Raw genomic sequence first — 13,552 nt, forward strand, 5'->3', positions numbered from 1 at the left:
GGTAAATGAAATACCCGTCCACCCTGGAGTCCATCGCAGCCGTTCGATTGCATATGTGCGGCCACGATTTGCTCATGATCGCATCAAAAGGATGCTCGGGCGAGCAAGAGCCGGACAAAAGGGTGAGGCCCGGCGGCTACCTCCAGCCGCCGAGCGCCGGCGCGACGTACTGCGGCAGCGCGCCGAGCCGAGCGCGAGCTCCCCGGCGTTCATCAGCTCCAGGAGCACCTCCACTGTGAGCCAGCTGCCGCGGTGAGTTCCACTGGAGCCGTTCCCCTGCGGCGCGGCCGCGTCATACCTTCAGGCTCCAGCTTTCCCACCACCATTAGAGGGGTGGCTGGTGCTCTGTTCCATGGCTGCTGCCTGCAGCCTTCACAAGGAGGCCCTAAACACGCGCGTTATCTTGCTCGTAGCTCAGTCCAAGGAGGATCTTAGATGAGCACGCACTTGATTATTTGCAGATAATTTTTTTTCCGAAAAAAAGCACGCACTTGATTATTGTCAAGCTCAGTACATAGATGAACACCACGGGTACAAGCAAACAAGACACCGTTCCAAGCGTAGGCGCGGCAGCCTAGGCTCGATCTAGAGGAGGTCGGCCATGAGCCTGAACTCCTCGATGGTGATGGCGCCGTCGCCGTCGCCGTCGCCGTCCAGGCACTCAATGATGGCCGCGCAGCCCTCGGTGCTGGCGGCGCCCACGACGCCGAGCGCCCTGACTAGCTCGTTCGCGCCGATCAGCGCGCCCCCAGATGCGTCGAGCGCGGGCAACACCGACTACAGCAGGTCGCCGAGCGCGCCCAGCCCAAGCTCCCCGGCGTTCATCACGTCCAGGAGCTCCTCGACGCTGAGCCGGCCGTTGCCGACGGCGTCGGCGCGCGCCAGCATGTCGCGCCTTGACCTCGGGCATGGCGAACTGCAGCCGCAACAGAGAGTCCGGCAGGTCTGCCCTGAGAAAAGCCGAGGACGAGCACAAGTACGTTCACAACAAGGAGATGACCGTCAACCTCGCCGTCGCCGGAAGCGAAGGGTGGCCACAGCATACGAGCGTGAGCATGTCGGAGTGCAGCGGTGGCGCGCGTGGCGAGACATAGGGACATGGCCATAGCTTGGTAGGGCGACGAAACGACCAGGGGCGGACGGTGTTTCATTTACCGTCCACCCGTAGGGTCCTTCGAGGCCATTTGATCGGGATTGTGCGGCCAAGATTTGAAGAAGTTATTGACCGCAGTCAACTCTGGGGCCGCATGAGCCTGTCGCTGGATCGAAAGAGGGGGCCGGCGGTTACCTCGAGTCATCGAGCGCCGGCGCGGCGGGCTGCAGCCGCGAGCTGAACGCGAGCTCCCCGACGTTCATCACGTCCACCGCGAGCGCGCTAATCCCCTGCCGGCGTCCGCGCCGTACCTCCATGCCGGCGAGGCAGCCGCCATCGGCGCCGGCGTGTACCTGCTTGCCGCATCCTCCACGCCGGACTTCGAGGATCAGGGTGCAAGCAACGAAGCGCGGGGCCGGCGACGAGGTCGCCATGAGCTTGAAGTACTCCTCATTGCTGACGGTGCCGTCAATGGCTGTGCCTATGAGGCGTCGTCATGTCCAGGAGCACCTACGACGAGCTAGCAATTGCGTTCGGCAAGCTCGCCGCGAAACCCGGTGGCGGCGACGACGCCATAGACGGCCGCCCAGACGGACGCAGGGGCACGTGCTAGACTGCAGCAGCCGCCGCGCTTGGCAATAGACTGGTGTGGTCGGGCAACGAAACAATGACGGGGGTGGACGGTAAATGAAATACCGTCCACCCTGGGGTCCATCGTTGCCGTTCGATTGCACTTGTGCGGCTAGGATTTGCACATTGACCGCTCGAAGGGGATGCTCGGGCGAGCAAGAAGCAAGAGCCGGACAAAAGGGTGGGGCCCGGCGGCTACCTCCAGCCGCGGAGTGCCGGCGCGTCGGACTGCGGCAGCGCGCCGAGCGCGAGCTCCCCGGCGTTCATCAACTCCAGGAGCACCTCCACCATGAGCCAGCCGCCGCGGTGAGTTCCGCTGGAGCCGTTCCCCTGCGGCGCGGCCGCGCCATACCTTCAGGCTCCAGCTTCCCTCCACCATTAGAGGGGTGGCCGGTGCTCTGTTCCATGGCTGCTGCCTTCAGCCTTCACAAGGAGGCCTAAACACGCGCGTTATCTTGCTCGTAGCTCAGTCCAAGGAGGATCGTAGATGAACACGCACTTGATTATTTGCAGAGAACTCTCTTTTTTCGAAAAAAAAAGCACGCACTTGATTATTGTCAAGCTCAGTACATAGATGAACACCACGGGCCAGCCTAGGCTCGATCCAGAGGAGGTCGGCCATGAGATCAGAAAGAACACTCCTGTCAAGGACCACATTCTGATGGTAAATGGCTGCAGGAAAGCCCATCCATTCGAGCTCTGCTTCTTTACAGAGGTAAGTATGACAAGCCCGGACCCAACATACGGTTGGGTGAAATCAGCAACCTTCGTCCGATTTGTGACAATAGCTACATCGCCAACAACAGCATCAAATTCCTAGCCATAACCAAAAAAAAAAAAAAAGATGACTGTTATAACATGACTTAGTGACTCATACCATACTAACATAAAATGCTCATTTAAGAAACAGAACTTACATTCGTGACAATTTGATTGATAAGCTGTGTATAGCTTGGATTCTCACGGCCGTTGCCAAAAGGTATAAACCTATAAGTCACTGGGTATGGCAACAAGTTCATTGCAGCAACAAACACATCAATACAGAACCCATCCACCATTCCAGATAGATTGTCAAATGATACAAATTGATGGTAACTAACCCTATCGGGGACTCCAATTCTCAGCTCATTTCCATTGTTAGGGAATACCCATCCTCGGGGCCTTGTTATAGTCTCACCTGGCCAGATTGCAGGGTGGAGTTTCTGATTTTCCATAGTGCCATTGGGTGGTTTCATGTAAAGAGTCTCGGGGGACATAATGGACAGCCCAGAATAGTTGGACCAATAACCAATTGTCCGCAAACCAGACCCTATTATGTTTATAATGTCATACGCAGGGTGGATAAGATTACCATCTGGATCCAATTTTACAGGACCAGTTGCACCCATGAAATTTACTTTGCGAATTCTTTCTAGCAATAGCATTCCCCCATCAAAGATGCTCAATGCATCAAAATTCAAAGCTCCTCCTGCAACTGCATGCAGTCTGGGGTCTGGAGAGAAGGAAATGTTCCCACCACTATTGAAAAATGCATCCAACGCATGAGCAAGCATCCAGACAGTATCATAAGCATAAAGGCCATAGGCATTGAGCAAGACCCTGCTTCCACCTTTATCCTCCTTAACGAGTGTGCTCCATTGAGAAGCTAGTGTCTTCTTCCTATTGGTATTTTCTGTGTGCTGACGCAAAGTGAGAACACCCTGTATTGTGCTCAGTAACCCACTATCAAGATGTAGGGAAGAATCGAGGACTGCACTGAGCCAATCTGTTGCAATCCACACATATCCACCGGATGTCATGGTAAGATTGCATGCTAATGAGAACACAGCAAGTCCAGAGTCATCATGTGCATGCAGTATAAAAACCCGGGACTCCATCATCGCGGCTTTGACCAGTACAGCAGCCATTTCACTCTTCGTCGCTCCTGGCCTAATTGCAGCTTTATACAAGATCTTCAGCCTCCTCTTGGCAAGCTCATCGCTTAAGGAGGATATGCCATTCCTTCCATAATCATCATCAATATATACTGCTGTCACCATCTTCCACCCATAGTAATCAACTAAGTCTGCAACTGAAGCCATTTGAAATTGATCGCTGTGGATGGTACGCACAAAGAAAGGATACTGAAGTGATGTGAGAGTAGGATCAGTTGCAGCAAAAGACATCAAAGGTACTTGAAGTTCGTTTGCAACATGGGATATGACGTGCGCAACGACTGAAGATTGTGGGCCAATGATTGCAACTGTATCTTTCTCCATGAATTTCAAGGCTAAGCAAGACAAAGGAATAAGGAGTCAGTCCTAACGTTCCATGTGGATTGTATTCTTTTTCATAAATGTAAGTGTTATTGGTTCAATGGCAGACAGACCTTGCTCAAATAAAAATGCAGAGGCATCAAAGGAGTACCTTGCACAATGCCAATGAAGCCACTGTAATTGGTATCTTGCATCTGAACAACCAGCTTTGTGCCCGAGAGAATACTCGGATCATTGTTGATGTCATTGACTGCAGCAGCAATGGCAACCTTTGCAACTCTCCCTAGAGTCGAATTGAATGCACAAAGAAGTCCAACGTTCACAACATCAGGTCCCATAGAAACATTCTGCCCAAGTGCCAAAGAGCACAGAGAACTGAAAATGCCCAAAATATGGAGCACGGACTTCATGTTTACTCCAGATTCCAAAGGATTACTGGGGTGTTCTTTAAGAGTCCATCCTTCAGCTCAACATCAGATGCACTGAAGAACCAAAAGGAAATTTCAAAATGATACCTGTTAGGTGGATACTTTCATTATCTAACGACCCAAAATACAAAACTATTCTTCAAAGAAAACTCAGGCATTTACATGATGAAGTACAGCCTGAATTTGGAATAAATATTAGGTACGAGGGGAGGATATATCACGCATCAATATGAATTTGGGGATCAAGAGCAAAAGAAATAGATACTCATGGTGTAGCAAAAAGGGGAATTGCATAAACAAACAAAGAAAAACTGGAAAAGCAAAGCCAAAACAAATTTTAAAATATGATATGTCATTCTGACCCTACGGAGCTACGGAAATGAAGCAAGCTCTCACCTTAAGATTTGCCCATGATTAAATGGAATAACAAGCAATATTAGAACAGAAATCTAAGCATGAGCTGAGAGTGGGGGCTTGACCTCAGAATTCTTTATATAAGCTCGAGGGGCAAGAAGATCAGCTATGAAGCAGACATGGGACTAAAATCTCCTTTGGGAGAAAATAACAGGGTGGATCCAAAAGCGTGGAGCATGCAGATTCGCAAATTATTGCCCCACCCCTGGAACCTCCCACCTTTTTCGTTTTCTTTTTGTGAGTTGAGGCATGGTTCCTCTTACCGAAGGCTCTGGAGCAGGCAGTTGCTTCAACTCCCATGGCACGAGATAGATGTGAGGGACCGGTGGCCCGTGTGAACGAGAACAACCCTTCTGGTGGCCCTGGAACTCTGGAAGAATGCACGCCACCGAAACACATGTTTAAATTCTTCAAGGCTATCCTTGCAGCTTATTGGAGCTTATCTCCCAAGCTTTTGGCATCCAGTTTGCTCAGGAAAAAGCAAGATACTTGGGAGTGCCTAGACATCATAATTCCGAACTGATGTGAACAAACCGGTCAGCAAGACAGATGGTTTTTTTATTCCAGAAATATTCAGGTCCTCATGTCGAACTTGTGACTGGGAGTTGGCACAGAGTAGAGAACTCAGATGCAGCTACATTCTACGTCACTTCAAAAATGTGACTTCGTATCTACCTGTCAATAGAGCATCCGCGTACCTGACGAAAATCCCATCATGTCCATTGGTGGAGTGTTTCTTTGTTCAAAGATATAAGCGAGATGTTTTCCAACGGGCGTGCTGGTACCTGAGGATATCGAACTTGAGCGTTTGGGTCACTGGGTGGACCATGTACCTTGACAACCCAAGTCCACATGCCGTCCCTGGGAAAGCCAAAAGCAGCAACAACATCAGTGCAGGTGCAGCCGTGTAGCTAGTTGGTCACAAACAATAAACCACTGAATGCGACATTGGGCCCAGCCATCACATTCACTGTCCACTGACGTTGAAATCTACAGGAAGCACCCTGATCGCTAATCATTGGGTCAAGATCACTAATAACTTCTACGAAAAGATCGTATTCTACTCCTTTTGTTTTGCGTGCCTTTTCCTAGCAGCACCGATGGCAACCCCGGTTTTAGATACAGACCATACGGTGAGCAGAGGTCAAAACCACGTGTGCATTATTGGAAAGGAATAGGAGCCGAACAGCAGAATAATGACATTTACTCTATATAATTGGCAATCAAACTTACATCTTACATTAGTTGCAATAAGAAATAATTTCCCTTTCAGTTCAAAATTTATGCTACAACACTCAAAGATTCCTTGAGATAACGTTAGGAAACCAAACAAGTAGGAACCACACCACAATCCAAAGGTACTCCAACAAGACAACTGACTAATCGAAGGTCGCTCAGGGTCCCCACTTCAGGCCTCCACCCGCAACCTTTTGGAAGGTGTGCTGTCCGTAGCCCCTACCGTCTCGATTGTTTCATTGCCTTCTACAGTAGTGTCTACGGTGCTATTGGATTGGTCCCCAAAGGTCCATCCAGGAAAATCTGATCCTTGAAATAACGAAGTTGGTGTGGTTCTGTAGAATGCAAGGGGGACCTGTTTTATCCGTCGCCGTACCTACAATTCAAAATTCAAGATTTGTGAATTTTCTGGGAAATTCCTAGTGATAATTAATAATGGACACTCAAACGGCAACGGATGATATGCAAATTAAGCTCTGGCTTGGATTTCTCTAGAGACAAGTTAAACAAAGGGCAAGAGATGGTTCTGGTGGACAAAGTTTAGACTATCAGAAACACCATCTGGTCAATTGCCATATTTATGCATGAACCAGGCACTCATATATATCCACTACCATTGCATACTAATGGCAGGGGCCAAAATTCTTTCACTTCTACGTGTTTAATAAGGAACTGAGTACTGCTGAAATTTTCGCTACCTAAAAGTTTCTATGCCCCCCACCAAACCCAGACATTCCATTTCAGTGTAACAGATGGGATAAGTGACTCACTTCATGGTACACAAATCATTAGATAAAAGCAGTATTTCATCCATAATACATTAGTACACAGTAGATATGCATCCAAAAAATCCAGTGAATGTGGTTGAAGGTAGTGAATGCATACCTCATCCCTGAAAACTGTTGCATAAGAGCCTGAACTAAAGTCTGTTATTTTCATCTCAGTAGTTTTGGCCCGGACAGTGAGATCCTCCTCAAGTGAGGTGACAAATCTGGGAGAACGTCAAGAAAATCAACTAACAACAGAGGAAATTGCATAGAAATGAGGAGAAGTTGCCTTCCTGTTACCTAGAAACTGCAGGAGAGTAATGATGTCGGAGAGTGTCTATTTCCCACAAAGAACTTCCTGTAGCACATACAATCGAAAGGTATTATTAGAAAAGAATGTCTTGGGCATAAGTATGAAAACACACTAGCATGTAAACTTCAGACTGTAATTTAGAATAACAGAAAATGAGATAACTATCATTATCTCACCACTGCTCATAAACCATGATATAGTCAGTCCTTTAGTTGGGTCCCAAAATCAAAATGCCAAAGAAACAATATAGTGCCAGTCAAGGGCCATTTCACTTAAGTTCCCACCAGTTTTCAGCTGTTCACTGGTTGCAGTGTAAGTTGATGGCAACTTAAGATATGCATCAAAGAAATGAATCTTAACACCACATGACAACCGGGATATTTTATAGCAAAAAGAAACTGAAAGCTCCCATACAAGGCAGGGTCTAGCGAAAGGAATTTATAGCAGGTGTGTTACTAATAAAAATCTTAACACAAAAGGTAGAAGTATATTGGTAAAGCTATAAGCAGCAACATGCTTAAAAAAAAAAAGGGCGTATCCAGTGCCGTAGGCTTCCCGCACTGTGCGGGGTCTGGGGAAGGGTTGTCTTTAAGCCCTAAGCCTTACCCACACAAATGTGCAGAGGCTGGGGCTTGAACCCGAACATGCTTACTCTATACATTTTTTAAATAAAAAATAAATGAATAAAAGAATAAATGCATCAGCACCTTATGAGCTAAGTTATATCTTTTTTTAAAGAAAACTATAGGTTCTAGCTAGCCTTCATGGTAGGTTTATTAGGTGTCACCATACCACACAAAGAAAGTCCAAAAAAAAACTTTATGATGGGAATTCATGCATATAGGTCTACTTCTTTCAATTTCAGAATTGTTTCCTGTTTCAGCCTCATTCCTTCATCTAACTATCAAGCTGGTTATCTTAAAAAAAGTCATACTTTGAGACAGATAGACACGTAACTTGATCTCAGAGAATGAATTTTCTGGTGACTGCTTGTCACTTAGGATTGCATGGGACAAAACCGAAGAAAAAAATGAGACAACATATCTATATGATTAAATACTTACGCATTGCACCAGACTTTGCAGGGTCTGCCTCATCATTGTTAAAAGGATCAGCACCAATCTTCTTAGGCTGACTAGCTTCTCCTCCAGCATTGCTGTCATTTTCATCCACTTCCTGAAAGAAATTCCATAGCATTAGAAGTATCTCGTGAGACAACAAAAGGAACATAATTGTAGGGCTGCAGTAAATATGTTAAAGCCTGCACGGCGGTTTATAGTTTATACACATCAGAATCAATTAACATACCCAATGGACCAAAAAATTAACTGAGGGGTGTCTCCGCAGCACATTATGAATTAAAGCGATAATAATAAGAGCTCCTGCTGGTGGAACTGAAAGAGCAAGTCTGCTCAATCTTTTTGCAAATGCAGCAGCAAGATATGCAGGAAGATAAGAAGATTTCAGGCATGTGTCGAGAAGCTGCAAGAACACAAGTCATGTGTCAGCATGATAACCAAAACTAAAAAGGTAAGAATAAGGTAACCATAATTATAAAAAGAAGAAAGAAAATTCTATTTTACGATTCAGCGGCATGTATTATGGATAATTTGTATTTTCCTATGTGATCAGTCCGGTAATATGGTACATCTATAGCACAAAATCAAGGGTGACTTTCTCTTTGCTCCTCGTCCATCATAAGCCTTGTCCACAACCAGAGCAGCAACGGACACAAAATCCAAGGTGTTTCTCAGGTTTGTCAAGCATCAGGATTAACTTATAAACTACAAGTTCAGTCTACTACAGTTGGTAGGTTACTTGTGCATGGATAATTATTTATGCAAGATGCAAGAGCCACATTAAGATGGTAGTACATTTCATGATTGTTCCACCTGAAAAACAGTTACAGCCTAATCTGGTGAATAAGGTATGAGCAGAACTTATATGAAGGTGTGGATGGCTCCGGTCATTTTAAGACCTTAATAAAAACATGTTAACATCACGGAATTTTATGACCGTTTTCAGTTCACAGAAGTTGATTCATCATAAGTAATGTGATCTACCATACTTTGAAGACGAACCACAATGAGGCAAGTCATCCTTTATCCACTTACTTGCAAAAACACTGACCGGTGTTTTGCCATAAAAACAGCAGGAGTAAGTAGTGCATAAAGCTTTTCATAGAATTTTGGATATTCCAGACCGTGTTGTGTCATAAGTATGAAAAGGCCACTTAAGGCCATCACACTGATTACAGCACCAATGTCGTAAGATCTAGTCAAGAAATCACTGCAGCAGAAAAAATCAAACAGGTCACAGGTGACAAGATTTCTGTCAGTGAAATGTGTAAACTAGTACGTTAATAATACAGACATCCACAACCTACCATAAGATGGCAGGGTTCGACATTGATGGAATGACATTTTGATGAATTGAAGCAAGGACCTGCAAGTCAGCAGAAAAACATAACTCAAGGCAGGAAACCATACCAACAATGAACTCTTAACTTAGATGAACAAAATTTGACAAAAAAATATTTTCATCTTTCTAAGTGCTTATACTTGATGCAACAGCTTTACCTCCTTGTAGACATCAAGTGGTAGTGGTAACTTGAGAAAGGATAGCCATGCTTTGGTGAACTTCAATTTTATTTTTTTCTTGATGTACACAGTAGAAGAAGAGTCCTACAGAACCCCAACTCTTAATACCCAAAAATTTTGAGCCTGAGCTGAAAACTATCACTTTACTTTCTGAAGTATAAAGTACCTTAGAACAGTCTTTTTCTCTTTTAGGAGACAGGCCTTCAGAAGGACAAAACCAAAATCCAAGAGTAAGAACACTAACTACATCTTGTGCGTGCATGCATATAAACGCATAAAAAACATACTTTTCAAGCCATAGAATAATGTAAATGAGAGTAATTTTATAGGTACCAAAGAATATATGAAATATGGAGAATGCTAAACAAATAAGAAATACTCACCAACAGCACTCCACATTTCAAATGTTGATTCCTTTTGATAATCCATCACAGGTACATGAGCCAAGAGATTGTATATGTTGTGTATAAAAATGGCACATCTGTTATGCAAGGAGAAGAACATGATAAGACATAAAATCATAAGCCAATGAAAGATGTTTGAAGGTGTCAATGTAGCATTCACATATTAGGGGTTGTATGGTTCTTCGCTGAGACAATCAATGAGATCATGTTGTAAATAATCCATATCAATGATCATAAGCTAGGATTGATTTTCCTGAGCTGAAAACTATATCACAATATCACATACAGTCTCTATGAATGACATGAATGCAGAAGTGCAGGATGAAATATAAGCAACAAATCAAGTAATCAACACAAATTTGTCCTAACATGTAATCGCCTAAAACCAATAAGTTAGTACTGGAACATTAATTAAAAACTAAACACAAGACTTTCCTACCCATGTTATTTTAAAACGGAGCATGAGCTACATTAGTTGTGCATGTGTTTGTAATACATCATTAGATATGGCACAGAAATACAGTTTTATATGATCTCATGGTGAGTTTGAATGTGTGAGAATAACTGAAGTTGTTTTTGCAAGCATCAAACCACAGCTTAAGGTTTAAGATATGTATCATGCAAAATAAAGTATAGTTGTTTTCTGACCCATTGCTTCCATTCTGCAAGGCATCTTTTCCAGAGTCTGAACAGAACAAAAAAAGGGTAACTAATTAGTAGCGATGGTGAACTATGCAATTATTTTGATCAAACGAAGACTCAGGAACTACCAGTGGTTTTACTCCCCAGACTGTTGGCGATCTTGTCTACACTAGTGTAGGTAAAGTAACTGCAGGAGCAGGTGGGTAGAAATAAGCGCATGTTGAGAAAATCAAGTAATAAATTGAAAATGCGCTCACAACTTACCAAACATCAGTGTATTTGAAGTACTTCGATCCAAGCAACTCTAACAAAGGATCAACTGAATCAGAAGCATGAACCTGCATAACAATGGGACATAAGATCAACGCTAAACTAAACAGTAGACACTCGGTCGTTATTCCTGGCTGCAGGCAGAGCATTACTTGAGCACAAAAAACAGAACTTAGCAAAATTGGATCTCAGTTCTTACGCAGAGCAATCCCATCGATATATATGGGAAACATATGCATTTCAAAGGCTAAAACCGAGCAGCTGTATGCTATAGGAGAAGAGGAAACTCACGACAGCGTGGAGAAACTTATGATAAATTGCGGACTGGAACTTCCCGTCCTTTCCCAGCTTCACGAAATCCATGAGAGCATCCAGTGCTACATCCTACAGCGCACAAAAGGTAAGTCAAATCGCCAGTTCAACTAATTCCTCGACACACACCAGATAATAAGCTAACAGCAACTTCAAAACTCACTCTGATCGCGTCGTCGCTGTGCGGCGACACGCTTAGCTCGACCAGCGCGGCAACGAGCTCGTCAAACCGCTGACGCAGCCAGGCCCCGAACACGAGCTCGGGGTCGCTGCCCGCATCCCCTGCGGTGGCTGCCGCAGAGACGGAGGGAATAGAGGGGACGAGCGGGACGAAGAAGGACTGGAGCGAGATGAGCGCCTCGAGGGCGAGGTCGAGCGGCGCGGAGGGGGAGAGGAGCGCGAGGAGGGAGGGGGCGTGGTTGAGGTGGGCGCGCGAGGAGAGGAGCTCGCGGCCCAGCGTCTTCACCTCTTCTAGGGTTAGAGTCCCACCTCTGGAACACCACTTCCTAGTGGCAGATGCGGACGCCGTCGCCGACGACGACTTCGCCATGGCGGGAGGTGTGGGACGCGGCGGCGGCGGCGGCGTGGTTGGAGACTTGGGGGGAGAAGGATTTGGGGGTTTATGGGCGAGTAAGGACGGGCAAGTGTGTGTGCTAGAGTGACTAATTCGTACAGCCCATGAAGTGGTCTAGTTGCGGCCCATTCATGGCCCGTCTAGTGATTGCTAACGCACGGCCTCGCCGAATTTGGAACGAGCGGAGCAGCGAAAAGAAACATGACGAGTTCCTTGAATCCTTTACATGTTTAGAGATTTAGAGAGAGGAGAGATTGAGGCTGCCACCCTGCACATCAAAGCATGATCCCGTGCCCCCCGCTGGCTCGCTCCACATCGATGCCGGTTTAGCCTCCCTTCCCTCTCGCCTCTCTTCCCCAACGGGCGACGGCTCTTCCTCTTCCCCGCTGATCCACTTCTCCCACCGGCACCGCGAGACCCTAGAGCGAGAGAGGGAGGCAATCCAGAGATCGCCGCCATGAACGACCTCATGACCAAGTCCTTCATGAGCTACGTCGACCTGAAGAAGGCGGCGATGAAGGACCTGGAGGCGGGCGGCGACGGGATCGAGCTCCCGGAGCCGGGCGCCGGCGGCGTCACGGACGAGCGCCTGCGCGGGTTCTTCCAGGAGGCGGAGGCGGTGAAGGCGGAGATGGCGGCCATCCGCGACGCACTCGACCGCCTCCACGCCGCCAACGAGGAGGGCAAGGCGCTGCACCAGGCCGACGCCCTCCGCGCGCACCGCGGCCGCGTCAACGCCGACATCGTCGCCGTGCTCCGCCGCGCCCGCGGCATCCGCGGCCGGCTCGAGTCCCTCGACCGCGCCAACGCCGCGCAGCGGAGGCTCCCCGCGGGGTGCCGCGAGGGCACGCCGCTGGACCGCACGCGCACCGCCGTCACCGCGGGGCTCCGGAAGAAGCTCAAGGACCTCATGCTCGACTTCCAGGCGCTGCGGCAGCGGATGATGTCCGAGTACAAGGAGACCGTGGAGCGCCGCTACTACACGCTCACCGGGGAGCTCCCCGAGGAGCAGGTGATCGAGCGCATCATCTCCGACGGCCGCGGCGAGGAGCTCCTGGGCGCCGCCGTCGCGGAGCACGGCAAGGGCGCCGTGCTCGCCGCGGTGCACGAGATCCAGGACCGCCACGACGCGGCGCGCGAGGTGGAGCGCAGCCTCCTGGAGCTCCACCAGGTGTTCCTCGGCACGGCCGTCATGGTGGAGACACAAGGGGAGAAGCTCGACGACATCGAGAGCCACGTCGCCAATGCCTCCCACTACGTGCAGGGCGGCAACAAAGAGCTGGGCAAGGCTAGGGAGTACCAGCGGAGCAGCCGCAAGTGGCTCTGCGTCGCCATCATCATCCTGCTGCTCCTCGTCCTTCTCGTCATTGTTCCGATCGCCACCAGCTTCAGGAAGTCTTGAGCGAACTGTGATGGAAGTAGCAACAACGTCGGGTTGTGACTTGTGATGGAGGGGTTCGAATTTGATTCGTTGGCTGGGTTCGAAACTTCGAATGATTTGGACACTCCGCGATTGTGTGTAGAGTTATTTGATTTCATATTCATTAATTTCATCCTGAACTTTTTCTGTATCAATCTGGGTTTAGCTGATGAATTCACGCTGCCTTCAAGTTC

General features: G+C 47.7%; 3 protein-coding genes and 1 pseudogene across 9 annotated transcripts; 1 reads left to right on the forward strand and 3 right to left on the reverse strand.

The window, feature by feature from the left end:
- Window positions 1-476: 476 nt before the first annotated feature.
- Window positions 477-888, reverse strand: LOC120681427 (annotated as a pseudogene).
- Window positions 889-2,158: 1,270 nt separating this feature from the next.
- LOC120680482 (glutamate receptor 3.1-like) lies at window positions 2,159-5,564 on the reverse strand. 7 transcript variants are annotated; one of them, XR_005677687.1, is made up of 5 exons: window positions 4,803-5,562; window positions 4,130-4,460; window positions 2,824-3,992; window positions 2,641-2,720; window positions 2,246-2,539 (listed from the first exon to the last, which is right to left on the reverse strand). XR_005677687.1 is itself a non-coding variant. In XM_039961977.1 (4 exons), the coding sequence occupies exons 2-4, from the start codon at window positions 4,386-4,388 to the stop codon at window positions 2,174-2,176; spliced, it is 1,977 nt and encodes a 658-aa protein (XP_039817911.1). In that variant the 5' UTR covers window positions 4,389-4,460; window positions 4,803-5,564; the 3' UTR covers window positions 2,159-2,173. The 7 variants fall into 7 exon arrangements, 4 of the variants coding, with proteins under 4 accessions (XP_039817911.1, XP_039817909.1, XP_039817908.1 ...); XR_005677686.1 differs by having other exon boundaries at window positions 5,084-5,561; XR_005677685.1 differs by having other exon boundaries at window positions 4,886-5,560.
- Window positions 5,565-6,007: 443 nt separating this feature from the next.
- Window positions 6,008-11,982, reverse strand: LOC120680483 (protein NUCLEOLAR COMPLEX ASSOCIATED 4). Its single transcript, XM_039961979.1, has 15 exons — window positions 11,528-11,982; window positions 11,344-11,436; window positions 11,047-11,120; window positions 10,911-10,969; window positions 10,789-10,825; window positions 10,120-10,217; window positions 9,903-9,937; window positions 9,716-9,820; window positions 9,523-9,581; window positions 9,251-9,425; window positions 8,445-8,618; window positions 8,201-8,312; window positions 7,124-7,181; window positions 6,942-7,047; window positions 6,008-6,432 (listed from the first exon to the last, which is right to left on the reverse strand). Exons 1-15 carry the CDS (start codon window positions 11,912-11,914, stop codon window positions 6,229-6,231), a joined length of 1,776 nt encoding a protein of 591 aa, XP_039817913.1. The 5' UTR covers window positions 11,915-11,982; the 3' UTR covers window positions 6,008-6,228.
- A 222-nt stretch (window positions 11,983-12,204) lies between these two features.
- On the forward strand, window positions 12,205-13,469 carry LOC120680484 (syntaxin-related protein KNOLLE-like). The gene has a single exon (XM_039961980.1). It carries the CDS (start codon window positions 12,396-12,398, stop codon window positions 13,338-13,340), a length of 945 nt encoding a protein of 314 aa, XP_039817914.1. The 5' UTR covers window positions 12,205-12,395; the 3' UTR covers window positions 13,341-13,469.
- The last annotated feature ends 83 nt before the right edge of the window (window positions 13,470-13,552 follow it).

This window comes from Panicum virgatum, chromosome 7N (assembly GCF_016808335.1).
Source record: "Panicum virgatum strain AP13 chromosome 7N, P.virgatum_v5, whole genome shotgun sequence".
Classification (NCBI taxonomy): domain Eukaryota; kingdom Viridiplantae; phylum Streptophyta; class Magnoliopsida; order Poales; family Poaceae; genus Panicum; species Panicum virgatum.